This window comes from Oncorhynchus nerka, linkage group LG11 (assembly GCF_034236695.1).
Source record: "Oncorhynchus nerka isolate Pitt River linkage group LG11, Oner_Uvic_2.0, whole genome shotgun sequence".
Classification (NCBI taxonomy): domain Eukaryota; kingdom Metazoa; phylum Chordata; class Actinopteri; order Salmoniformes; family Salmonidae; genus Oncorhynchus; species Oncorhynchus nerka.
Genome location: NC_088406.1, coordinates 68001342 through 68029306, shown reverse-complemented (window position 1 = coordinate 68029306; position 27965 = coordinate 68001342). Strand labels below are relative to the sequence as shown.

The window sequence follows — 27965 nt, the reverse complement described above, 5'->3', positions numbered from 1 at the left end:
AACACAAACGTGGAAATTGTTGTACAATAAACAGAAATTATCTGATTGGTTGGCATCATAGTTCGAAAGGGTGTGCTTAAATGAAAAAGGTATGCACGCTGCTCTTTGAATTACGGTACTGTTTATTACATTACACTTCAAATCTCCCATGATCAGTGTCTTCCCAGCTGAGAGCAGACTTGTTTAGAAAGAACAGTGTGTTCACAAGAATAGAGTATAAAATAGTATAATGACTTTATTCCATCTACCTCCATCTACCTTCCATCACCTCGGTAAGGTAAATATTCAACTATCCTTGTTTTAGCCTAGGTTTACTGTCTCTCTAAAAACAGGTATATCCAAGCCTGTTTCAAATGACAAGTTAACAAAGGGTTAATGAAGGGTATGTGGTTAATTACCCTCTTCCCCAAAACACTTCACAACTATATGTCAACTTAAGAATAGTTCCAAGATATCCCCTGTGTACATCTCGAGCCACACTGTTACAATTTCTCCCGGTTGTGGACACTCCTATGTCTGATCAGGTTAGTCAAGAAGGAGAAGCTCTTGTAACATAGTTTGCACTTGAAGGGCCTCTCCTTGGTGTGAACGGCCTGGTGCTCCCTCAAATAGTCTGCCCTAGCGAAGCGCTTCCCACATGTGGGGCAGGCGTATGGCTTGTCAGCGTCAGTCCTATTACCACGTTGTGACCCAATGACACCAGACGAGGCAGAAGCAGGAGCCACCACCCTCAGGTGGTTAGTCTTTGAGCTCCATCCTTGACCTCTAGCCATTGTTTGGGTGTTGTTGGGATTGTGTGTTGTGTTATAGGCTAGGTACCTCTTGGGGTGAACGCCCATCCTGACCCTGCCTGTATTGGTGGGGTAACCATGAGGTAACTGAGGAAGGATAGACCCAGGTGCAGGCCTTCTATGAACCCATTCACCAGGCATTAGACAAGATCCTGAAGGAGAAGACAGACTTCCTGTTAGACTCCCACAGGGGGTGTCTCCCACTACTCTTTGTGAAGGCTGAAGCCCGGGGTGACCTGAATTGTTCATCATGGATACTGTGGTGTTTGTATCATATGAACAGGAGGGTCTATCTCTATCAGCCCCAGGTCCTGCTCCATCTCTGCACTGAGACTGTGAAGAGAAGGGTCTGGGCTGCAGACTGGATCCCTGACTGGAGCCTCTGTCTATTTGATGACCACCAGGACTGAGGTTGTTCAGTCCACCTGTCCACTGGTTCTGTTCTGTGTGGTGGTGGAGTCTCTGCCCCTCACGGTTTGGTTCTGTTTCTGACTCGGAAAGGAAAAGCGACGGCTCTTGATCCAGTGTCCTGATCCGGAGCCAAGGTTTGTGACCAGCCGCCTCAGAGGTCCAGTCTCGCCTGCCAGCAGCACCGGATATCAGCAGGTCCTCATGGACTGCAGACTGTAAACACACATTGCATAAAGGTTTATATAAGAAACTCTATGCTGGACACACAAAACATGACATGATATTATAAAATGTTAACACAGTCAAGCCCATCTCTAACACTGTGATTCATGTACCTAACAATATGGAGCCATTGGTGCTTATTATTATTTTTTAAATCCAAATGTGTTGACTCAAGAAAGAAGTATGTTTTGGTTCGACTGGGATAAGGGAAACTCAGCCCTTGCAATGATACAAAAAGTCAGCACAGAGTAAATGTATTTAATTTCAACAAAATGGTCATACAACTCACATAAAGTGAAGTACAGTACTTTTATTGCACAAAACGATACATGTGTCAAGTAGAATAACTTCCCATTATGGTAACACTATATTTTCTGTAAATCTGATACCCTCGATTTGATCAAATTAATTTTAGAATAAATATTCAACATGACATTACACACAGCTTGACTACTTTAAGTAAACATGAATTAAGTTACTATCATTTCCTCATTATAAAATAGCATCAAAGGCTGTCACTTTTCATCAGTGAAGCAATTTTACAGACACCATCACATAACACCATGTTTTCCTCAGTTCACCTCATCCAGTTCCCTACTACATACAGTGGGGCAAAAAAGTATTTAGTCAGCCACCAATTGTGCAAGTTCTCCCACTTAAAAAGATGAGAGAGGCCTGTAATTTTCATCATAGGTACACTTCAACTCTGACAGACAAAATTAGAAAATCACATTGTAGGATTTTTAATGAATTTATTTGCAAATTATGGTGGAAAATAAGTATTTGGTCAATAACAAAAGTTTATCTCAATACTTTGTTATATACCCTTTGTTGGCAATGACAGAGGTCAAATGTTTTCTGTAAGTCTTCACAAGGTTTTCACACACTGTTGCTGGTATTTTGGCCAATTCCTCCATGCAGATCTCCTCTAGAGCAGTGATGTTTTGGGGCTGTTGCTGGGCAACACATACTTTCAACTCCCTCCAAAGATTTTCTATGGGGTTGAGATCTGGAGACTGACTAGGCCACTCCAGTACCTTGAAATGCTTCTTACGAAGCCACTCCTTCGTTGCCCGGGCAGTGTGTTTGGGATCATTGTCATGCTGAAAGACCCAGCCACGTTTCACCTTCAATGCCCTTGCTGATGGAAGGAGGTTTTTACTCAAAATCTCACAATACATGGCCCCATTCATTCTTTCCTTTACACGGATCAGTTGTCCTGGTCCCTTTGCAGAAAAACAGCCCCAAAGCATGATGTTTCCACCCCCATGCTTCACAGTAGGTATGGTGTTCTTTGGATGCAACTCAGCATTCTTTGTCCTCCAAACACGACGAGTTGAGTTTTTACCAAAAAGTTCTATTTTGGTTTCATCTGACCATATGACATTCTCCCAATCTTCTTCTGGATCATCCAAATGCTCTCTAGCAAACTTCAGACGGGCCAGGACATGTACTGGCTTAAACAGGGGGACACGTCTGGCACTGCAGGATTTGAGTCCCTGGCGGCGTAGTGTGTTACTGATGGTAGGCTTTGTTGCTTTGGTCCCAGCTCTCTGCAGGTCATTCACTAGATCCCCCCGTGTGGTTCTGGGATTTTTGCTCACCGTTCTTATGATCATTTTGACCCCACGGGGTGAGATCTTGAGTGGAGCCCCAGATCGGGGGAGATTATCAGTGGTCTTGTATGTCTTCCATTTCCTAATAATTGCACCCACAGTTGATTTCTTCAAACCAAGCTGCTTACCTATTGCAGATTCAGTCTTCCCAGCCTGGTGCAGGTCTACAATTTTGTTTCTGGTGTCCTTTGACAGCTCTTTGGTCTTGGCCATAGTGGAGTTTGGAGTGTGACTGTTTGAGGTTGTGGACAGGTGTCTTTTATACTGATAACAAGTTCAAACAGGTGCCATTAATACAGGTAACGAGTGGAGGACAGAGGAGCCTCTTAAAGAAGAAGTTACAGGTCTGTGAGAGCCAGAAATCTTGCTTGTTTGTAGGTGACCAAATACTTATTTTCCACCATAATTTGCAAATAAATTCATTAAAAAAATCCTAAAATGTGATTTGTAGAAAAAGTTTATTTAACGAGTTACCGTTTTCCGAATGAACTCTTAAAGAAATAAATATCTCTTACATTTCAGTCATTTCAGTCATCATTATTTGTTGCCTTCTATCAGTCTCATTCTTAATGTCGCAAAATCCTTGGATATCTGCGCGAACCCTAGCATAAATGATGAATCAGCGATATACAAATTGGCTTAATTATTTATTTACTAACTAACTAAATAATCACACAGAATTACATAAACACAAGCAAAATAGCTTACACATTGATTACTACATAATGCAATGAAATGTCCCTAGTGGACTAAACCGATATGATGGCTTGTTACACAAAATGAAAAGGGGAGGGGCATGTAAGAAAGAACGGGAGAAAATACAAAGGACTTCACTATCGTACATACAGCTGATAACTATGCTCATGGAAATGCTATGAACGGCCGCTTAATCGGAAAAAAATGGCAATGTACATATTTACGATTTTATGCCTTTGTTGTCTCTGTTGAAATCGCTGGTCCATTTTCTGGAGAGTCAGTCGACAAAGTCTCTGGTTGTGTAAGTCTCTGGTTGTCCACCAGAGGTCACCATGTCCTTTGTAGTTGTAGCTTGTTCCTTTTGTTCTGGAAGTGTCTGTTATAGGTCAGATGTACCAATGGTCATTCGATAGGGAAATGTTCTCCTCTCGTCTTCGGTCTAGTTTCCTAAACTATTTTACATATACAGCTGCAGACGGTGAATGTGTAGTCTTTAGTTGTGTATATTTATTAACGATTTGTAACATATTCAGCTGGAACTGCACGTAACTGGTCTATAGTGGTAGCAATTTCAACGTGGGGACTCCTGTCCTTACATTTTCTTGATGAATGTACATTTGTCACGAGTCCTATTTAAGCACTCAGGGAAAAGGGGCGTTCCCTCCTTTTGTCGTAATGTCTGTGCTCACGTGGACGTGGCCACTGACTTGGTTAAGACTTCATATGAAAAACAATTCTCTCATTTAGAAGGCTAACATCACATTACATCTTCTCACAAATAGTTTCATATTTAACCATATCAGTTCCCCAACATTTTGGATGTGAATCTGATCACTGGGAAATATGCACATTCCAAGATACAGTTATGTTGTTCTACTGTCCTGTGTTACGTCACCAATTAGTAATGAATTTGACAGGATTGTTCTTTCAGTACGCACAGATCATTCCAACTGTTTAGGATTACAGAAATATTGTTTCATTATTCAACCTTTTGATGTTACTTTTTTGGCAGGAGGAATCTCCTTATAACAAGAGGCTTCTTTCTCCTCAAATCCTGCCAACCCCAACAACAGCAGAGTTTCTACACGGTATTTTCAACCGGTCATAAAACTGGTGGGGGGGGGGGGGGGGGGGGGTGATCTGGCACCTATGATCATCACCCAACAGGGCAAGTCATGACACATGGTTATCAAAATGTCACGCCAGAGTAAGCCTACACTAAACACAGACCTTATCTTAAGTGTTTCTAAAATCTCCTATGGGAAAATGAATGGTGAAAAAAGATTGTAACCATTTCCCTGTTTGATCACTAGGTTCTATGGGTATTATGACACCTCCACTGTGGAGGTATTATACACCGCTCAAAAAAATAAAGGGAACACTAAAATAACACATCCTAGATCTGAAGGAATGAAATATTCTTATTAAATACTTTTTTGTGTACATAGTTGAATGTGCTGACAACAAAATCACACAAAAATTATCAATGCAAATCAAATTTATCAACCCATGGAGGTCTGGATTTGGAGTCACACTCAAAATTAAAGTGGAAAACCACACTACAGGCTGATCCAACTTTGATGTAATGTCCTTAAAACAAGTCAAAATGAGGCTCAGTAGTGTGTGTGGCCTCCACCTGCCTGTATGACCTCCCTACAACGCCTGGGCATGCTCCTGATGAGGTGGCGGATGGTCTCATGAGGGATCTCCTCCCAGACCTGTACTAAAGCATCCGCCAACTCCTGGACAGTCTGTGGTGCAACGTGGCGTTGGTGGATGGAGCGAGACATGATGTCCCAGATGTGCTCAATTGGATTCAGGTCTGGGGAACGGGCGGGCCAGTCCATAGCATCAATGCCTTCCTCTTGCAGGAACTGCTGACAGACTCCAGCCACATGAGGTCTAGCATTGTCTTGCATTATGAGGAACCTAGGGCCAACCACACCAGCATATGGTCTCACAAGGGGTCTGAGGATCTCATCTCGGTACCTAATGGCAGTCAGGCTACCTCTGGCAAGCACATGGAGGGCTGTGCGGCCCCCCAAAGAAATGCCACCCCACACCATGACTGACCCACCGCCAAACCGGTCATGCTGGAGGATGTTGCAGGCAGCAGAACGTTCTCCACGGCATCTCCAGACTGTCACGTCTGTCACATGTGCTCAGTGTGAACCTGCTTTCATCTGTGAAAAGCACAGGGCGCCAGTGGCGAATTTGCCAATCTTGGTGTTCTCTGGCAAATGCCAAACGTCCTGCACGGTGTTGGGCTGTAAGCACAACCCTCATCTGTGGACGTCGGGCCCTCATACCACCCTCATGGAGTCTGTTTCTGACCGTTTGAGCAGACACATGCACATTTGTGGCCTGCTGGAGGTCATTTTGCAGGGCTCTGGCAGTGCTCCTCCTGCTCCTCCTTGCACAAAGGCGGAGGTAGCGGTCCTGCTGCTGGGTTGTTGCCCTCCTACGGCCTCCTCCACATCTCCTGATGTACTGGCCTGTCTCCTGGTAACGCCTCCATGCTCTGGACACTACGCTGACAGACACAGCAAACCTTCTTGCCACAGCTCGCATTGATGTGCCATCCTGGATGAGCTGCACTACCTGAGCCACTTGTGTGGGTTGTAGACTCCGTCTCATGCTACCACTAGAGTGAAAGCACCGCCAGCATTCAAAAGTGACCAAAACATCAGCCAGGAAGCATAGGAGCTGAGAAGTGGTCTGTGATTATCACCTGCAGAACCACTCCTTTATTGGGGGTGTTTTGCTAATTGCCTATAATTTCCACCTGTTGTCTATTCCATTTGCACAACAGCATGTGAAATTTATTGTCAATCAGTGTTGCTTCCTAAGTGGACAGTTTGATTTCACAGAAGTGTGATTGACTTGGAGTTACATTGTGTTGTTTAAGTGTTCCCTTTATTTTTTTAAGCAGTGTATATCCAAAACCAACAGAATGAACTACAAACTAACTAGTACTACATTAAATGTCACCACTCTATACATGGGCCGTGTGCATTTTCTGTTAGTGTATCCTGAGGTAGCTCCTCTCTGAGAACCTCTTCCAGCAGTGCATACAGGCAAATGGCCTCTCTTCTGTGTGGACCTTCAGGTGCATCTTCAGTTGGTGCTGGTGAGAGAACCTCTTCTCACACTGGGGGCAGCTGTAAGATTTCTCCCATGTGGATCCTCGGGTGCATCTTCAGATTGTCAGGGAAACTGTCCCAGCACAGATGGCAGCTGAACAATTTGTCTTCCATGTGCATCCTCTGGTGGAGTGGTTCCCAAACTTTTTTAATAGTCCCATACCCCTTCAAACATTCAACCTCCAGCTGCGTGCCCCCTCGAGCACCAGGGTCAGCGCATTCTCAAATATAGTTTTTTTTGCCATCATTGTAAGCCTGCTACACACACAATATTCAATACATTTATTAAACATAAGAATGAGTGTGAGTTTGTCACAACTCGGCTCGTGGGAAGTGACAAAGACCTCTTATAGGACCAGGGCACAAATAATAATATAATAATAATCAATAATTTTGCTCTTTATTCAGCCAACTTACATATGAAACTTTATTTGTTCATCAAAACTTGTGAATAACTCACCACACGTAAATGAGAAGGGTGTGCTTAAAAGGATGCACATAACTCTGCAATGTTGGGTTGTATTGGAGAGAGTCTCAGTCTTAAATAATTTCCCACACACAGTCTGTTTAGTTTTCATGGTAGTGAGGGCAGGGAATCCACTCTCACATTGGTACGTGGTTGCAAAGGGCATCAGTGTCTTAACAGCGCGATTTGCCAAGGCATGATACTCTGAGCGCAGCCCAATCCAGAAATCTGTCAGTGGCTTCTGATAAAATGTTCATAGAACCGCTTGTTGCAATTTCGATGAGGCTCTCTTGTTCAGATATCGGTACGTGGACTGGAGGCAGGGCATGGAGGAAGGTCCTCGTTAATGCAGACAGAGAAGAGCTCCAACTTCTTAATCATAACCTCAATGTTGTCCCGAACATTGAATTTAGTTGTGGAGAGTCCCTGTAATCCTAGATTCAGATCATTCAAGCAAGAAAAAACATCACCCAGATAGGCCAGTCGTGTGAGAAACTCATCATCATGCAAGCCGTCAGACTAGTGAAATGATGGTCAGTAAGAAAACTTTGAGCTTGTCTCTCAATTTTTAAAAACGTGTCAATACTTTGCCCCTTGATAACCAGCGCACTTCTTTCTGTATGTTGTAAAAGCGTTACATGGTCGCTGTCCATATCATTGCATAGTGCAGAAAATATACAAGAGTTCAGGGGCCTTACTTTAACTAAGTTAACCATTTTCACTGTAGTGTCCAAAACATCTTTCAAGCTGTCAGGCATTCCCTTGGCAGCAAGAGCCTCTCGGGGGATTCTGCAGTGTACCTAAGTGGGGAGCAACCGCTTGCACGCGTGTTACGACTCCACTATGTCTCCCTGTCATGGCTTTTGTGGCATCAGTACAGATACCAACACATCTTGACCACCAAAGTCCATTTGATGTCACAAAGCTGTCCAGTACTTTAAAAATATCCTCCCATGTTGACCTGGTTTCCAGTGATTTGCAGAAGAGGATGTCTGCCTTAATTGACCCCCTATAAACGTAACGGACATATACCAGGAGCTGTACCAGTTCCACCACGTCTGTTGATTCATCCAGGTGAAACGCATAGAATTCACTGGCTCGTAATGCGAAGCAGTAATTGTTTCAAAACATCTCCTGCCATGTCACTGATTCATCGTGAAACAGTGTTGTTTGATGAAGACATTGTCTGTATAGTTTTTTTGGCCTTTTCCCCCAGCATTGTTCCAGCCATACCCGCGGCAGCAGGAAGAATTAAGTCCTCCACAATAGTATGGGGCTTGCCTGTTCTAGCCACTCGGTAGCCTGTTCTAGCCACTCGGTAGCTCCACCATTTAAGACTCTTCTAGCCTCTTCTTATTAATGGTATCTGTTGCTTTTATACATGTCTTACTATTCAAAAGTCGTCTTAATTTTCACTCAAAAAACTCCTGTGGCTTATTTTTCAAATTGGCATGTTTTGTTTCTAAAAATCTGCACAAGAGTAAAGGTTTCATCGAGTTGTGAGATAGTACTTTTGCACATAAAACACACTGTGTCTGAAGAATGGCACTACTCTCAATATAAGTAAACCCCAAATCAATGTAGTTCTCATCATATTTGCACCTCTTCGATGATCCAATGTCCCTGTCCCTGTGGGACAGGTACAGGATGGCAACAACAACTGCCCGAGTTACACCTGTACCTGTCCCACAGGTGTGATGTTCGGATGTACCGATCCTGTGCAGGTGTTGTTACACATGGTCTGCCACTACGAGGATGATCAGCTGTCTGTCCTGTCTCCCTGTAGCACTGTCTTAGGAGTCTCACAGTACAGACATTGCAATTTATTGCCCTGGCCACATCTGCAGTCCTCATGCCTCCTTGCAGCATGCCTAAGGCACGTTCACGCAGATGAGCAGGGACCCTGGGCATCTTTCTTTTGGTGTTTTTCAGAGTCAGTAGAAAGGCCTCTTTAGTGTCCTAAGTTTTTATAACTGTGACCTTAATTGCCTACCGTCTGTAAGATGTTAGTGTCTTAACGACCGTTCCACGGGTGCATGTTCATTAATTGTTCATGGTTCATTGGACAAGCATGGGAAACAGTGTTTAATAAACCCTTTACAATGAAGATCTGTGAAGTTAATTCGTAAAAAATCCAAATATCTTTCTTTTTTTGCTGAGTTTACAATGATCTATGTGACATTGCAACATAGTGTACAAGGATAGACCATTAAATTAAAAAAGGATATACTTTTTTTATGAGTGCGCCCCATACAAAAGACACACCGGTAGCCTACACATGTTTCACAGATGTAGCTTGTTGTTATTAGAATCAATCAAAGCGGCGCTACATTGAGAGGGAGATTTCTAATCAATGCAAAATGGAATAAAAATGAAGGAATTAAGTTGGCTAAATGAGGAGTAGGCTACACTGATCATCCAACCGGTAGGCTGATGTTTCATATGAATAGAGTTGTAGACAAGTACGGGGAGCGCAGCAAAATAGCTTTAATTGGCCTTTCTACTTAGCTAACTTAACTGACTTCTGTAGCTAGCTCTTTTACAAACGATTTGATGGAGTCAAGATTGGCACTGCCAGATGGTATGATAGATAACCTATGGCAGCAACAAGTTTGTCTAACCAGCGCGAGTCGGTTTGGCTACTTTCTCTCTCTCTCCCTCCATTCCAGAAAAATGCCCACCCCTAACTTAGATTGGATGTTGTTTTGTGTTTGACTGTCTGTTTCTGGTTGTGGTTAACCGTTTTGTTCCCCAGCCCAGAGTTGAGGATGCTGTTCCATCCACTGACCTCCACTATGTTGCCTCTGGTCCTGGCCTGCTCGGTGGTGATGTCCCCCGGGTCCCTGGTTGCACCGGCCTGGTTCTGGGAATCCAAGGTGGCTGCCCAGTCTTCTCTGTTAGCCTCCAGCCAACCACCTACAGGAAGAGGTTACAAAATAGACTTTACAAACATTAAATGTATTCCCGGATCATTTTCATTTTCATTATAATTTTCATTATAATGTGAAGAAAAATTCTAAAATTGATTAAATAAATGTTTTCCCTTATCAGTCTACACACAATACCCCATAATGACAAAGCAAAAACAGGTTTATATAAATTCTTGCAAATGTATTAAAAATAAAAAACAGAAATACCTTATTTAACATAAGTATTCAGACACTCTGCTATGAAACTCATAATTGAGCTCAAGTGCATCCTGTTTCCATTGATCAAATCAAATTTATTTATATAGCCCTTCGTACATCAGCTGATATCTCGAAGTGCTGTACAGAAACCCAGCCTAAAACCCCAAACAGCAAGCAATGCAGGTGTAGAAGCACGGTGGCTAGGAAAAACTCCCTAGAAAGGCCAAAACCTAGGAAGAAACCTAGAGAGGAACCAGGCTATGTGGGATGGCCAGTCCTCATTGAGATGTTTCTACAACTTGATTGGTGTCCACCTGTGGTAAATTCAATTGATTGGACATGAGTTGGAAAGGCACACACCTGTCTATATAAGGTCCCATAGTTGACAGTGAATGTCAGAGCAAAAACCAAGCCATGAGGTCGAAGAAATTGTCCGTAGGGCTCCGAGACAGGATTGTGTCGAGGCACAGATCTGGGGAAGGGGACCAAAACATGTCTGCAGCATTGAAGGTCCCCAAGGACACAATGGCCTCCATCATTCTTAAATGGAAGAAGTTTGGAGCCACTAAGATGCTTCCTAAAGCTGGCTGCCTAGCCAAACTGAGCAATCAGGGGAGAAGGGCCTTGGTCAGGGAGGTGACCAAGAACCCGATGGTCACTCTGACAGAGCTCCAGAGATCCTCTGCGGAGATGGGAGAACCTTCCAGAAGGAAAACCATCTCTGCAGGACTCCACCAATCAGGCCTTTAGGGTAGAGTGGCCAGAGGGAAGCCACTCCTCAGTAAAAGACACATGACAGCCCGTTTGGAGTTTGCCAAAAGGCACCTAAAGGACTCTCAGACTTGAGAAACAAGATTATCTGGTTTGATGAAACCAAGATTGAACTCTAAAGCCTGAATGCCAAGTGTCACATCTGGACATCACCTGGCAAATCCCATCCCTACGGTGACGTATGGTGGTGGCAGCATCATGCTGTGGGGATGTTTTTCAGTAGCATGGATTGGGAGACTAGTCAGGATCGAGGGAAAGATGAACAGAGCAAAGTACAGAGAGATCCTTGATGAAAACCTGCTCCAGACTGGGGCGAATGTTCACCTTCCAACAAGACAACAACCCTAACCACACAGCCAAGACAACGCAGGAGTGGCTTCGGGACAAGTCTCTGAATGTCCTTGAGTGGCACAGCCAGAGCCCGGACTTGTACCCAATCTAACATCTCTATAGAGACCTGAAAATAGCTGTGCAGCGAGGCTACCCATCCAACCTGACAGAGCTTGAGAGGATCTGCAGAGAAGAATGGGAGAACTCCCCAAATATAGGTGTGCCAAGCTTTTAGCGTCATACCCAAGAAGACTTGAGGCTGTAATCGCTGCCAAAGGTGCTTCAACAAAGTTTTGAGTAAAGGGTCTGAATACTTATGTAAATGTGGGATAAGTTTTTTATTTTTAATACATTTGCAAAACCTTCTAAACGTGTTTTTGATTTGTCATCATGGGGTAATATAAGGCTGGAACGTAACAAAATGTGGGAAAAGTTAAGGGGTTAGAGTACTTTCTGAATGCACAATATGTCAACCTTACCTTGCTCCCCCATCTTTAGTCCACTCAGCAGGTCAATGTTCTCTGGTACGTCTTCTATGGTCTCCTCTTTGACCAGCAGCAGATCAGGCTTCCCATCCTCCATGTCTACTGACTGTAAGAGATACAGAGTGAGAGGATGTTGGATCAAGACATCTGATATGAGCACCCTGCTATGGAGCATCTTCTGATTGGGCAATGAGGGATTGCTGAGTACTATACAAAAATATTAATTGATTTGATAATATGCAAATGTTTTAGTTGATTTGATTACTTGACACTCTTAAATGGTTTGATCATTTAAAGGCATGGTCCTACACTTAAGGTCAACCCCTTAGTTTAGAACCAACTTCTCTGTTTTTAAATGGCCTATGTGGCATCGATTTGACATTCTAGTGTCTAAATTGACTACAAAGTGTAAATAGGATAATTTTGGTCATAAAGTCAGTCTCGTTCAAAACTGAGTTCTTTTAGTGAGTTCGTCACGACTTACTGGAGGGTTGGTATGGATTACTTACTCGCCCACTTTTGCCAACGATGCCCAAATGCCCAGAGACAACACGCTGCTATATGGACATTTGTTGTCAAGTCTGCATATGGGTCCAAAGCACAGCAAAGAGGAGTGAAAATGGTTTTCCATAAAGATGATGCAAACTTCCAATGCACTTCAACAATATGGCCAGAAATGGATTACATTCGACACGGTCAATTCTGCTGCAACCGTCAAACAACTAATTTTGGTGAGAAATTAGCTAAGTAGATAACTGGTACTAGCTAGCTAGTAGCTACTTTTGTTTATACAACATTATTTGATATTGCTAGCGAGCCAGGCTAGCTATGATACCACAGATAAAAGGGGAATAATACCGAAGCTATCTAAAATCGACTAGGGACATCAAACTTTCAGGCTGCTGCACAGACACTTTGGAGGCTCTAGTCTAGAGCACCTGGTTAAATTGTATTTAGGAGCATTTTTCAAAAACAAATTAAACTCAGTTGTTCACAATTCCTGACATCTAATCCTAGTAAAAATTCCCTGTTTTAGGTCAGTTAGGATCACCACTTTATTTTAAGAATGTGAAATGTCAGAATAATAGTAGAGAGAATGATTTATTTCAGATTTTATTTCTTTCATCACATTCCCAGTGGGTCAGAAGTTTGCATACGCTCAATTAGTATTTGGTAGCATTGCCTTTAAATTGTTTACCTTAGGTCAAACGTTTCAGGTAGCCTTCCACAAGCTTCCCACAATAAGTTGGGTAAATTTTGGCCCATTCCTCCGGACAGAGCTGGTGTAACTGAGTCAGGTTTGTTGGCCTCCTTGCTCACACATGCTTTTTCAGTTCGGCCCACAAATTTTCTATATGATTGAGGTCAGGGCTTTGTGATGGCCAATCCAATACCTTGACTTTGTCGTCCTTAATCCATTTTGCCACAACATTGGGAGTATGCTTGGGGTCATTGTCCATTTGGAAGACCCATTTGTGACAAAGCTTTAACTTACTGACTGATGTCTTGAAATGTTGGTTCAATATATCCACATGATTTTCCTACCTCATGATGCTATCTATTTTGTGAAATGCACCAGGCCGTCCTGCAGCAAAGCGCCCCCACAACATGATGCTGCCACCCCCATGCTTCACGGTTGGGATGGTATTCTTCGGCTTGCAAACCTCCCCCATTTTCATCCAAACATAACGATGGTCATAACGACGATCTTTGTCCCCATGTGCAGTCTGGCTTTTTTATGGCGGTTTTGGAGCAGTGGGTTCTTCCTTGATGAGCAGCCTTTCAGGTTATGTTGATATAGGACTCGTTTTACTGTGGAAATAGATACGTTTGTGCCTTTCCTCCAGCATCTTTACAAGGTCCTTTGCTGTTGTTCTGGGATTGATTTGCACTTTTCACACCAAAGTACGTTCATCTCTAGGAGACAGAACGCATCTCCTTCCTGAGCGGTATGACAGCTGCGTGGTCCCATGGTGTTTATACTAGCGTACTATTGTTTGTACAGATGAACGTGGTACCTCCAGGCATTTGGAAATTGCTCCCAAGGATGAACCAGACTTGTGGAGGACTACAATTTTTTCTGAGGTCTTGGCCGATTTCTTTTGATTTTCCCATAATGTCAGGCAAAGAGACAGTGAGTTTGAAGGTAGGCCTTGAAATACCTCCAATTGACTCAAATGATGTCAATTAGCCTATCAGAAGCTTCAAAAGCCATGACATAATTTTCTGAGCTGTTTAAAGGCACAGTCAACTTAGTGTATGTAGACTTCTGGCCCACTGGAATTGTGATACAGTGAATTATAAGTGGAATAATCTGTCTGTAAACAATTGTTGGGAAAATTACTTGTGTCATGCACAAAGTAGATGTCCTAACCGATTTGCCAAAACTATAGCTTGTTAACAAGAAATTTGTGGAGTGGTTGAAAAACAAGTTTTAATGACTCCAACCTAAGTGTATGTAAACTTCCGACTTCAACTGTATTTGTTCAGCACTTTTGAAATGTACGACAGAATTCAGAACATGGGTCGTTCTTACAGTGTTCTCCGTGTACACCAAGTCAAAACCATAGGATAAATAAGGGGGCATATAAGCAGACCATGAAAGCTCTTACAATATTCAATGATTACAATTCTCCAAAACAGGTTATAGTCTACATGTGCACCACCAAGTCAGAACAGTAGAAGAAATTAAGAGGGGAAATAGACCAAATTATTTGCTAAAAATGTGGGGCTCAAAACAGAGCCCCACCTGCCCTGAATGACAGGTTGACACTGGCTGTAACAAATATCTCCAGTGTTTGTTTTAGCTGTGTTAATTTCAACAGAGTGTATAACCTGATTTCCCCCTTAATTGAGATCAGTGATTTATTGCCACTTGTCAAACCAACAAGGTTTTTGGTGTGTGTGCAGTTCATAAGGTGCTCGTTTAGAAAAGAAGGGTAGGGTAATATGGGGTAACTGCCCCCCCCTGGAATTCACATAAAGACCACAAGAAGTCACCTAATTATTTTCCCAACACTTTCCCTGGCTGTCACTGTTCTTGCTGAACAAAATATTTCCTCTTTGTCATCACAACATTTGGAGATATTTCAACAAAACGATTTTGTGGTAAGTTGATCTAATCTTTTAAAATTGAAAAAAAGTTGTAGATATAGTCCAATGAAGTTAGATCTACATATATTTTTTAAATATACAAGTAGGAAAGCCTTACGATAAATAATCCAATCAATTTTGTGTTGTGTTTTGTGGGAAACTCCCCTGTCCCCCCGGGGGCTAGTTACCCCTTTATGGTTATGGATGTGTTTCTACCTGTCATTTAGACAATGACTAGCCTAGTGAGTGCTAGTTTGTGCTAAGTTGCTAGTTTGCAACTTCACTAGAAGTAAATGCTAGCCAGATAGCTAGTTAGCACAAGCTGCTAGGAGTACTAGCTAGCAACCTTACTACTAAATCGTCTGAGGTAAAATACATTAAAAAAGATAACTTTATTTCAGTTGTAAATGTTTCCACTAGTGACTGATATAGCTTTACAGTTAATGCAACATTATAGCCTTTTAGCTATTTTACACAGCCTTTTGGTCCCGAAAGCACACACATCCCTGGGTCGCTCGTCTTTTCAGTTCGCTGCAGCTAACAACTGGAACGAGCTGCAACAAACACTCAAACTGGACAGTTTTATCTCAATCTCTTAATTCAAAGACTCAATCATTGACACTCTTACTGACAGTTGTGGCTGCTTTGCGTGATGTATTGTTGTCTCTACCTTCTTGCCCTTTGTGCTGTTGTCTGTGTCCAATAATGTTTGTACCACATTTTGTGCTGCTACCATGTTGTGTTGCTACCATGCTGTGTTGTCATGTGTTGCTGCCTTGCTATTACATTTACATTTAAGTCATTTAGCAGACGCTCTTATCCAGAGCGACTTACAAATTGGTGCTTTCACCTTATGACATCCAGTGGAACAGCCACTTTACAATAGTGCATCTAGGTCTTTTAAGGGGGGGGGGGGGGGAGGGGGAGAAGGATTACTTTATCCTATCCTAGGTATTCCTTAAAGAGGTGGGGTTTCAGGTGTCTCCGGAAGGTGGTGATTGACTCCGCTGTCCTGGCGTCGTGAGGGAGTTTGTTCCACCATTGGGGGGCCAGAGCAGCGAACAGTTTTGACTGGGCTGAGCGGGAACTGTACTTCCTCAGTGGTATGTTGTTGTCTTAGGTCTCTCTTCATGTAGTGTTGTGTTGTCTCTTGTCGTGATGTGTGTTTAGTCCTATATTTATATTTTATTGTTTTATTTTTAATCCCAGCCCCCTCACCGCAGGATGCCTTTTGCCTTTTGGTGGGTCGTCATTGTAAATAAGAACTTGTTCTTAACTGACTTGCCTAGTTAAATAAAGGTTAAATAAAAATAAAATATCATATAGCTAAGTTAGATATCTACATTTTTAAGAGAAGAGCTTTTCAAATGGCATCTCGCCCCCTGTTTTCAGTCACAGGAAGGGACTGGATTGGGTGTAAGCAGTGCAGGGGGTGGGCTCATGAGTTGTGCTTCAATTTTACTGGGGATAGCTGTATTTGTTACCTACAGGTACAAATTAGAATTGTGCAATAGCAGAACATAAGAGAGTTGCCACATCAATGTTACACTGAGTTAATTAGTTGTTTTTAAATGTTATATTCCAATGTTATTGAATGTTATTATTTATATTCCATTCCAATATCCCAATGATTTTTAAAAATGAATTAAAAACAACTACTGAAAACATTTTGCTCCTGAATGTAAGTAAAACATCTTGCATTATTCAAATCATATTTAGGGCATTTGTGCATAATGGATTGTATGGAAAAGGAACAACAAAGAAAGAACAAAGAAAATGTATGTTCAGGTGAGTTAAAAAGAGGGATTTTACATCAAATCTCCTCATAGTGCGGATATTAATGGTGACATGTGCAACACCATTTCCCCCCCATATTTGATTTAAATAATTAAAATAAGACAACAAGACTTAGCTTAAATATTACTTACTTACTAAAGAATTTCTAAATAAAACCGATTAAATGGATTTTAACACACGTGTGTGTTACTTAAAAAAAAAAAACATTTCATGAAATAAGTGTAAACTGTAGCCATTTATTTCCCTTTATAGTTTATTCGCCTAGGCATGACCTTCAATGATTTATTTTGGTTATATTTTATTTTTTATTTTGATGATATGCCAGAAATCACCAAAATGGGTTTGCTCTGCCTAATCAACTTAACATGAAATGTGATGTACTGTAGCATGTCTGAGGAAGATGTGCATAGCTCACGTTAGCTACCTTGCTAACAACAGCTAACTGTAGCCCATTGGCATTTACGGTCAATACAGGGAAGGCACTTGCATACTAGCTTGCTAGCTAATCATAGGATGTAGCCAGCTTGCTTTCAATAATGTTTCAACTCAAACTGGCTTGCAAAAGTTAGAAAACTAGCCAGTTTGAGTTGAAACATTATTGAAAACAGTTGAAATTCATTGGAGCACTGCGATTGGTTACCCAAAATTCTGGGGCGGGGCTAAGCGAAGGGTCAATTACCTGACCATCTTGAGATGGTCAGTCCGGGGAGAAAGGCCTCAACTTCAAAACTTAGTTCTATTCATAGCAAAACTAGCTAAGCTTACCTCGCTGTACTCACTACTGCCCTTGTTTGTTGTGATTTAATGGCAAAGAAACACCCACATCAAATCAAGTGACGGTCGGTGCCATTTAAGATGATAGAGGATCATTGTTTTTTATGATCATGGACTTATTTCTCTTACAGCATATTGGATGACTGTCACTATTTTATTAATCCAGCTCAATAAAACATTGACAGGTTTAGGATACTACATGATACTAAAATTTCCCCTATACCCATCATGAGGTTGCTACAAAAGGTCAAGAGAAAAATGAGAGTAATTCAGACAGTTGACACATTCAATACCGCCTTGCACACTCTTGCCTGCATCTAGCTGATCTAGGGTGTAGTCATTAGTCCTACAGTTGCAAATGAGAGTTTATTTTGGACAAATGTAGGTATGGTTCTCCCCATTTCGTTCTGTTTGCTTCCGTTTAAGAAACGTTTTTCAACACAATCGGCAGAATGAATACACCCCTGATCACAACAAACACAGTTCCCTTTCATAGCAGCTACATACAAAAAGCATGATAATTTGCTTGTTGTATAATTCCTACTCGCATCTATGAGCTCTCGTCCTATCACCTTTTCCCTTTGCATGTGGACTTCAGTGCACAACATAACAGCTGTATGTGACAAAGCGAAAAAAAACTTTCCAAATCAAACCTTCATTCCATAACTGCTAAACGCTACACACAGCCTACATAGTTGTCACCTAACGTCATAGTCAACATGGCGTCCCCCAGGGCTCTGTTCTAGGCCCTCTCCTATTCTCGCTATACACCAAGTCACTTGGCTCTGTCATAACCTCACATGGTCTCTCCTATCATTGCTATGCAGACGACACACAATTAATCTTCTCCTTTCCCCCTTCTGATGACCAGGTGGCGAATCGCATCTCTGCATGTCTGGCAGACATATCAGTGTGGATGACGGATCACCACCTCAAGCTGAACCTCGGCAAGACGGAGCTGCTCTTCCTCCCGGGGAAGGACTGCCCGTTCCATGATCTCGCCATCACGGTTGACAACTCCATTGTGTCCTCCTCCCAGAGCACTAAGAACCTTGGCGTGATCCTGGACAACACCCTGTCGTTCTCAACTAACATCAAGGCGGTGGCCCGTTCCTGTAGGTTCATGCTCTACAACATCCGCAGAGTACGACCCTGCCTCACACAGGAAGCGGCGCAGGTCCTAATCCAGGCACTTGTCATCTCCCGTCTGGATTACTGCAACTCGCTGTTGGCTGGGCTCCCTGCCTGTGCCATTAAACCCCTACAACTCATCCAGAACGCCGCAGCCCGTCTGGTGTTCAACCTTCCCAAGTTCTCTCACGTCACCCCGCTCCTCCGCTCTCTCCACTGGCTTCCAGTTGAAGCTCGCATCCGCTACAAGACCATGGTGCTTGCCTACGGAGCTGTGAGGGGAACGGCACCTCAGTACCTCCAGGCTCTGATCAGGCCCTACACCCAAACAAGGGCACTGCGTTCATCCACCTCTGGCCTGCTCGCCTCCCTACCACTGAGGAAGTACAGTTCCCGCTCAGCCCAGTCAAAACTGTTCGCTGCTCTGGCCCCCCAATGGTGGAACAAACTCCCTCACGACGCCAGGACAGCGGAGTCAATCACCATCTTCCGGAGACACCTGAAACCCCACCTCTTTAAGGAATACCTAGGATAGCATAAAGTAATCCCTCTCACCCCCCCCCCCCCCCCCTTAAAATATTTAGATGCACTACTGTTCCACTGGATGTCATAAGGTGAATGACCAATTTGTAAGTCGCTCTGGATAAGAGCGTCTGCTAAATGACTTAAATGTAATGTAAATGTAACATAGCTAGCTAGCTAGCTAGCATCCCTCGCTGTTTGAGCCGGGTGTTTGAGTAGGCTAAACTAGCTAGCTAGCTGCATTCGCTAGTTAGATAAGTGAAAAAAAATACAACAAAATATAACTAGGTCTCTCGCTCTTACTTCTCTCTCATTTTTGAATAAATTAATTTGTTCAAAACTGTTCAGAGGGGCCTCCCGAGTAGCCCAGTGGTAACTGTGCTTCTAGAGATCCTGGTTCGAGTCCAGGCTCTGTCGCAGCCGGCCGCGACAGGGAGATCCATGGGGCGGCGGCGCACAATTGGCCCAGCGTCGTCCGGGTTAGGGGAGGGTTTGGCCGGCAGGGATGTCCTTGTCCCATCATGCTCTAGCGACTCCTGTGGCGGGGTGGACACATGCACGCTGACACGGTCGTCAGGTGTATGGTGTTTCCCCCGCCACATTGGTGTGGCTTCCGGGTTAAGCGGGCCTTGTATCAAGAAGCAGTGCGGCTTGGTTGGGTCGTGTTTCAGAGGACGCATGGCTCTCAACCTTCGCCTCTCCAGAGTGCGTACGGAAATTGCAGCGATGAAACAAGACTGTAACTACCAATTGGATACCATGAATTGGGGAGAAAAAGGGGTAAAAAAATAAATAATAACCTATTCAGAGGAGGATGGAAACTAGCTGTCCTCCGGCTACACCGTCGGTGCTACCCAAGAGAGTGCTGTTGAGGCTACTGCAGACCTTCATTGCAAAACAGTGTGACTTAAACAATTATTTGGTGATATGTGAATATATTTAGCATAGTTATCTAAAAAGTAGAACTTTTTATTGTTTCACTATGTGTATTTTTATGATATTCACTGAGGAATGTCCTCCCCTTCCCCCTCTGAGGAGTCTCCACTGATCAAAACACACCGCCAAGACAACTCTCGTTGCCTTCAGTCATGGCCGCCAGCATTTCTTAATGTGCATTGATGAAAAACAAGTCCAAATCAGGAAGTGCAGTCGCCCTTTAAGACTAAATTAATCAAGACCTGGGACCAGATCCACAAAGAATCTCAGAATAGGAGTACTGAGTAGTATATAATCTTATTAATTATGATCTAAAAGGCTAAACTGATCCTAGATCAGCACTCCAACTCTGAGGCTTTGTGATACGGACCTGACCTAATACCATTCAGACAGTAGTTCAGTGGGCTCACCTCAGGGAGACTGTGTGTGGTCCTTTTCTGCTCAGTTGGTTCCTCTGTGGGTTCAGGAGGAGGTGTACTCTGGTTGTCCTCCATGACCATGGTCCCCACAGGGTTCCTCAGACCCTCCTCACACCCCTCCTCCTTCACCAGCAGCACATCTGGAGCCGCCTCCTCCTGGAAGAGACAGGTGATACAGATTACTGAGTCCTACACTGTAGTTACAGGATTACTTCATTGTTGTTAAACACATTATGGTGGACATAAATATGATGTTGTGGGTAAAAATAAGTACAAAGTCATCGTCAGACAAACCTGGGGGAGGGGGAGGATGCTGCAATTGTTTTCGCCGGTAGGGTGGGGTGCTGGACAAATATCACGTATTTTTTCCAGCACTGGCGCTGTAGACTGATATATCATTCCACTATTACAGGACTATTAAAGGCCCAGTGCACTACTTTTGTGAACAAATATTTTGTGTACACTAGTCGTTTGTTAGTGTGAGGGGTATGTAAAGGTATATCTATTTATATTTAAGTGTATATTGGTTATAAAGTGCTGCTGGGTGTATGCAGAATAGGGTGATATCAGATGTGAGGTATATTAAAGAGAGTCACAATGAAGGTCTTAAAATGAAAAGTCAAATTTTGTGTTTATTAAACATGAACAAGTTTTAAATAAACCATATGAAAAACCATACTAAAACTCTGCATAAACTTGATAAACTGCATACATTTTCTCATTAAAAGTGTCTTGGGAAAAAAATTCAGTAGTGGAATGAAAATAATGATATAGGCATTTGTGAACATCATAGAGCCTACACCAGTGGTTCTCAACTGGTATTGCCTGGGGACCCAAATTTGACAGTGACAATTGAGTCGTGACCCAATATTATGGACTGTTGATGATTACATTTTGTAATGTTGTATTGCAGCAGCCTTCTTGGGCAGGCTTCACTTGCAAAATAGAGTCTGTCTCAATGGGCTACTATTATGGTATTAAAGAAAAACATTACACACCCATATTAACTGAGAAAACGTTTATTATAAATTTAAGTGAATAAGCCATTTTAATTAGGAGATCAGTTCAGGAGTGGGGTGTAATACATTATCAGACTCAGAACATGACATTAAAACCAGTCCAATAATGTTAATGAACAGTGACACATACCAGTTTTTAAAATAGAAAAAACAACAATCACTAGGAGTTAATAATCATCAATTACCATGTGAATAGTTTTTTTTTTTAAAGGTATAAGTTTTTAACCAGTTCAATAACATGTAATATGAATGTCAGAATTAATTAACAATAAAATTAACCTATTGAACAATAACTCTTTAACCTGTTTATTTATTGCGTGTGTGTGTGTGTGTGCGCGCGTGTTTGTGTGTGGCCTATCAGTGGGAAAGCTGGGGGTGTTCCTTCAGTTTGATAAGTTTATTGAAGTCTGGGGTGATGGTTGACACGGCAACTCGGAGGTCATGCTGGCTGTCCAGGCTGTATCACACCCGGACGTGATTGAGAGTCCCATAGGGCGGTGCACAATTGGCCCAGCGGCGTCCTGGTTTGGCCGAGGTAGGCCGTCATTGTAAATAAGAATTTGTTCTTAACTGACTTGTCTAGTTAAATAAATGTTAAATGTAACATTTTTTAAAAATGTACAAAAAATACCAGTTTGTTTCTGCTTTTAGTTTTCAGCACGGCCATAGCAGAGAAGCCACTTTCACACAGATAGGTACTGCTGAAAGGTAGCATGATTCTGATTGCATGACAAGCGAGAGCAGGATACTCTCCCACTAAGTTGCACCAGAACTGTGGCAGTGTCATTTCCAGGATGCGCATGCTCAGTCCGTGATCAAATGACAGCTCCACCAGCTGAGCCTCTTCGTTGCTTGGCAACGTGACGCTTCCCGTGAAAGGGGAGTCAGTCGTCTTGTCTCCTGTTCTCCTCCGGGAAGTAGTCGCAAAACTTTACCTGCAGCTTGACAAGATGCTGTTTAACGTTTTTTTAAATGAAATAGTACCTGCAAAACATCAGTCTCAACGTCAACAGTGAAGAGGGACTCCGGGATGCTGGCCTTCTAGGCAGAGGTCCTCTGTCCAGTGTCTTTGTTCTTTTGCCCATCTTTTCTTTTTATTGGCCAGTCTGAGATTTGGATTTTTCTTTGCAACTCTGCCTAGAAGGCCAACATCCCTCTTCACTGTTGACGTTGAGACTGGTGTTTTGCAGGTACTATTTAATGAAGCTGCCAGTTGAGGACTTGTGAGGCGTCTGTTTCTCAAACTACTTGTCCGCTTGTTCAGTTGTGCAGCGGGGCATCCTCTTTCTATTCTGGTTAGGGCCAGTTTGCGCTGTTCTGTGAAGGGGGTTGCACGAGATCTTCAGTTTCTTGGCAATTTCTCGCATGGAATAGACTTCATTTCTCAGAACAAGAATAGATTGACGAATTTCAGAAGAAATTTATTTGTTTCTAGCCATTTTGAGCCTGTAATCGAACCCACAAATGCTGATGCTCCAGATACTCAACTAGTCTAAAGAAGGCCAGTTTTATTGCTTCTTTAATCAGCACAAACGTTTTCAGCTGTGCTAACATAATTGCAAAAGGGTTTTATAATGATCAATTAGCCTTTTAAAATGATAAACTTGGATAAGCTAATACAGCGTGCCATTGGAACACAGGAGTGATGGTTGCTGATAATGGACCTCTGTACACCTATGTAGATATTCCATTTAAAAAATCTGCCGTTTCCAGCTACAATAGTCATTTACAACATTAACAATGTCTATACTGTATTTCTGATCAATCTGATGTTATTTTAATGGACAAAAAATGTGAACGGTAGTGTATGTAAAACCATATCGAATGATGTCTGGGTTGTGTTTTCTCTTCTTGACAGGGCCTGGGTTGTCTGCCTTGTTGTTGACATTGGAAGCAGCAGTAGATGAAGAGGGAACTGCACGTATTAAAAACTTGTCCATGATTTTACTCTGACAGCTAAACTACATGAGTTAAATGACAGCTAACAATCCACATGTGCAATGCCTGCAGAACACATCTGAATAGTTAGCTATCAATCGAGATAGCTGTTAGAAGAAGATCTGTATTACCTGATTGGACATGTCACATTTAAAACAAAACAATATTGCAGTGACATTTTTATTGGATCAGTGTGTTTATGTGTCGAGAAATCTGTCATTTCATTGGATCTGTGTGTGTGCGGGGTGGGGTCAGTGAGTGTGTGCAGTGCGAAAACACTCCAAGTCCAAACGTAACAAGCCATTTCAACACTGCGGACACACACAATAAGCGGTGAGGCCATATCCTTTCAAAATAAAAGTTTCAGTGTGGCGGTTACCTTTCAAAATATTTTTTTATTACAAGTTTTATATTCTTGCAATGTTCCCACAACCCCTTAAAATCCTACCGACCCCCCCAGTTGAGAATCCCTGGCCTATACAGTACAAACACAATATATAACTGACTTTTTAGGCTTATATATGCCTTTTATCTCACAAAATGTCTGGATGCAATATTTTACCCAGGAATATTCTACATTGAAATCTGTTACTCTTGTTATTTGAAATGCATCTGTGGATCTTTTCTGCTGACAACATTGAAAATGTATCTTTGTCTTTAATGCAGGGTTTGACGTAAAAGTCAGAAGCTATTGAGTGGAATGGTTAGTTTCTATGATATAGTGGAATGTTTTTTCTGCTGGAGTATCCTTAGTTATTCTCTGAATGGCCTCTCTCCCGTGTGGACCTTCAGGTGAATCTTCAGATGGTGCTGGTGGGAGAATCTCTTCTCACACTGGGGACAGCTGTAGGGTTTCTCTCCTGTGTGGACCCTCTGGTGCCGCTTCAGGTCACCAGTCTGAGCGAAGCGCATGTGACACTGGGTACAGCTGAATGGTTTCACCCCTGTATGTACCCTTTGGTGCCTCTTCAGGCTGCTAGCCTGGGCGAAGTGCATGTGACACTGGGTACAACTGAAGGGTTTCACACCTGTGTGGACCCTCTGGTGGATGTCCACCTTCTGGGGGCAGCTGAAGCCTTTGTTACAGAACATGCAGGGGAACCATTTTTCTTTACTGTCACCTGATGTTGCTCCCCCTCCTTGAGCGTTGGCCCTTTGGTCCTTTGAGTTCAATAACTGATTGAAAGGGACACAGCTGTGTGAATTGGAAGGCCCAATCGATGTGGACAATGGGCCCCGATCCTTGAGCGTGTGTAAAGGGGAGTGAGTGGCGACATTTGGATTTTTCTCTAAGCTGTCCCTGTAATCTAAGAAATCTCTGCCCTGTGAGTGTCCTTCTCCTAAGTGAGTCTCGTCTATATTCCATGTCAGAGGAGCTTTGCCCTCCACTTTCACAGTCACCTCATTTACGATAAGACCATCCACTTTCTTATCTAGGCACCCTTCAGAGTACACACGACTACTGTACCGGTTCCGGTCCCCTCTAGACAGATCAGTCTGCGTCTCTAAACCCAAGGGCATGTTGCCAGGGTCCATCTCTGTAGAGTAAGAACAAAACGGATCATTGCCAGTCTCTAACGCGTCACCTGAGTCTCGATGGGAATGAACCATCCTAGGGCTAGGGTTACCGTAAAGTAAATACTCTGAGCTGGGAGCAGGAGGACAGCGCACTCGCTCCAGCCCCAGTCTCTCTGGGTCTGATCTGTGGTCAGATCCTGTGTGTAAGAGCCCGAGTGTTACAGTTAAAGTCTCTGCTTTGAGGACGGCGTTCGGCGTTCCACTGACCTCCGTGATGCTGCGTCGGGTCCTGGCCTGGGGCACTGTGGCGGTGGCGAGGTCCTCCGTGGCTACAGGGGGCGTCACTCCCGCCGCTGCTCCAGTCTCGATATCTCTGCTGTGTCGTAGGTCCTCCTCTCTTTCAGACCCCTTCTGCTTGACCCCAGGACCTGCAGCCTCTGCATCTGCTGACTGACACAAGAAGAGACAAGGTTATTATCGGTATATGAGTTGAATTGGATAACAAAGTCTCACAAGCTCCCCTATGGAAGATAAATAAGAATGTACATGTAAGCAAGTGAATAGCTGAGGGGAGCCTTTCTGAAATAAATGGGCCACATTTAATGACCTGTAATTGTTTCTATGTTACACTATCACACTAACCTCTATCACGATAACATGCTGGGTTGAGGTTCCAGTCCCCTCATCTATAGTTATGGGTTGGTCATCTCTCCACGCATTGTCTTCCGCTGGCTTCACAAAGCTCCTGTGGCCTCCAGTGAGATGTCCTTCACCTAAGAGAGTGATTGGGGGAAAGAGGGTGGTTAAGGTAAGTACTACTGTCAATGTTCAACTCTATATTGTACACTATTGACACCGTCTACAATTGGTAAGGATGTAAGCAGGGCTGGACTACCACATCCGGGGGACCTGGGGCACCTACAGTGGGCTCTGAAATGACTGGCACCCTTGATAAAGATGAGCAAAAATGACTGTATAAAATAAATAATTCAAATACTGAGCTACATTGTATGCAACAAAAAAAAGGAATTTATATTTTATACTAATACAATTGCTCAGAGAACGATATTTTGTTTAACATCCCTGTTTTCAATGCCTTTCAATTCTTTACCTTGCGAGGACAATGGCACAGACACTTTTTCAAAAATGTTTTATGAGTTGGAGAACACATTGGGAGGAATCTTACACCATTCCTACATACAGAATCCTTCCAGCTCCTTGATATCCTTCATTTGCGCTTATGGACTGCCCTCTTCAATTCAAACCACAGGTTTTCAATGGGTTTCAAATCCAGAGACTTGAGATGGCCATTGCAACATTTAGATTTTGTGACCAATTAAACATTTATTTGTGGATTTTGATGTGTGCTGGATGATCCACTTGCCGCCAAATTTCAGCCTCCTGGCAGAGGTAACAGGGTTTTTGGCTGAAATCCTGGTACTGGGTCATGATGCCGTTGATATTAACAAGGGCCCCAGCACCAGTGGAAGCAAAACAGCCCCATAACATCAAAGATGTATTTCATAAATATTACATAAGTGTATAAATAACACGTATGAAACACGTCTGTAAAACCACAATGAAGACATAGCAAGTATTCATTAGTCATTGGGTACATTGTACAAAAAAACAGAGTAATCTTAAATAGGCACATAATTCATGTTCAAATTCACAACATAACATACATAGGCATTTCATCATTAAGTCCTTTAGGAAATAATGTCTGGAGGGTGAAAATCTAAAAACATTCTCTTTTACTCAAGAGTATTATTAATATATCCTCCCCTGTCTGATATCTTAACTTTCTCTATGCCGCAAAATCTAAAGGTAGTGACCTAAAGCATGACACTTCTACCTTTAATGCCTATGTATGTTATGTTGTGAATTCTGAAAGCTACGTTAATGTGGAGTTTCCACGTGTTTATGTTGTTGCTATTTTGAATCGTAGAAACTCGTTTTAGCAGCGTAACTGTCACGGAAATCAGCTTTGTTTACATACCGGGGATGAAAAGAACAGTTTTGGCTGTAATGACGTCCAAAATTGGAGGCATTAGCTCATCACACCATTGATATAGCAATGGACACTGACAACGAATTGAATGCCTTTGTGGCGCAGGGGTGATAGTTCGGTAATCTGGCCTTGGATGTAAGGTAATACTACTCATTACTTCTTGATATACTATTTATTGATTATGTTCCATGCATCACATTATTTGATTGAGTATGACGATAGGAAATTCAGTAAATCAAGAATCTGGTTAGAAGTTGCTAAAATAATTTTCTCTTACTTGACCTTCCTGATAAAATCCAAAACTGCACGATAGCTAGCTACGTACTTAATTATTCAGGGGAAGTATTGAATGCTACTATTCAAAAACTGACCAAGACCCAATTCTGGGTAACACATCTCAACACATGCGCACATGAGAACGGGGCGACAGGCTCCGCAGCCTTGGCCATTTGCTAAATGTACCTCTTGCCATTCCTCTGTATCGGTCGAGGAACTTGACACTATTCGGACTGGCGGGGGCGCTCTCTCGCGTTGTCCTCTCTGCGCGCTCCCGTGCCACCTTCAGTTCTAGTTGCTGTAGTTTCCTCCGCAATGTCCTGGTTTCTTTCTGGCTTTGAGTTATTTCCAAACGAAACACTGCATAGTCGTCGTCTACGAGTTTACAGATTTCTGCAACGGCTGCATTCGCTAACACCTCCATGACGGAGGCTATTTGAGTGTGAAAAACCATAACGTTGCAGTTAGCCAT

General features: G+C 42.8%; 1 protein-coding gene across 1 annotated transcript; it reads right to left on the bottom strand.

The window, feature by feature from the left end:
- Positions 1-104: 104 nt before the first annotated feature.
- Positions 105-27965, bottom strand: LOC115137383 (uncharacterized). The gene is made up of 7 exons (XM_029673685.2): positions 27680-27965; positions 25849-25979; positions 25474-25656; positions 20723-20887; positions 12054-12165; positions 10134-10261; positions 105-1415 (listed from the first exon to the last, which is right to left on the bottom strand). The coding sequence occupies exons 1-7, from the start codon at positions 27963-27965 to the stop codon at positions 483-485; spliced, it is 1938 nt and encodes a 645-aa protein (XP_029529545.2). The 3' UTR covers positions 105-482.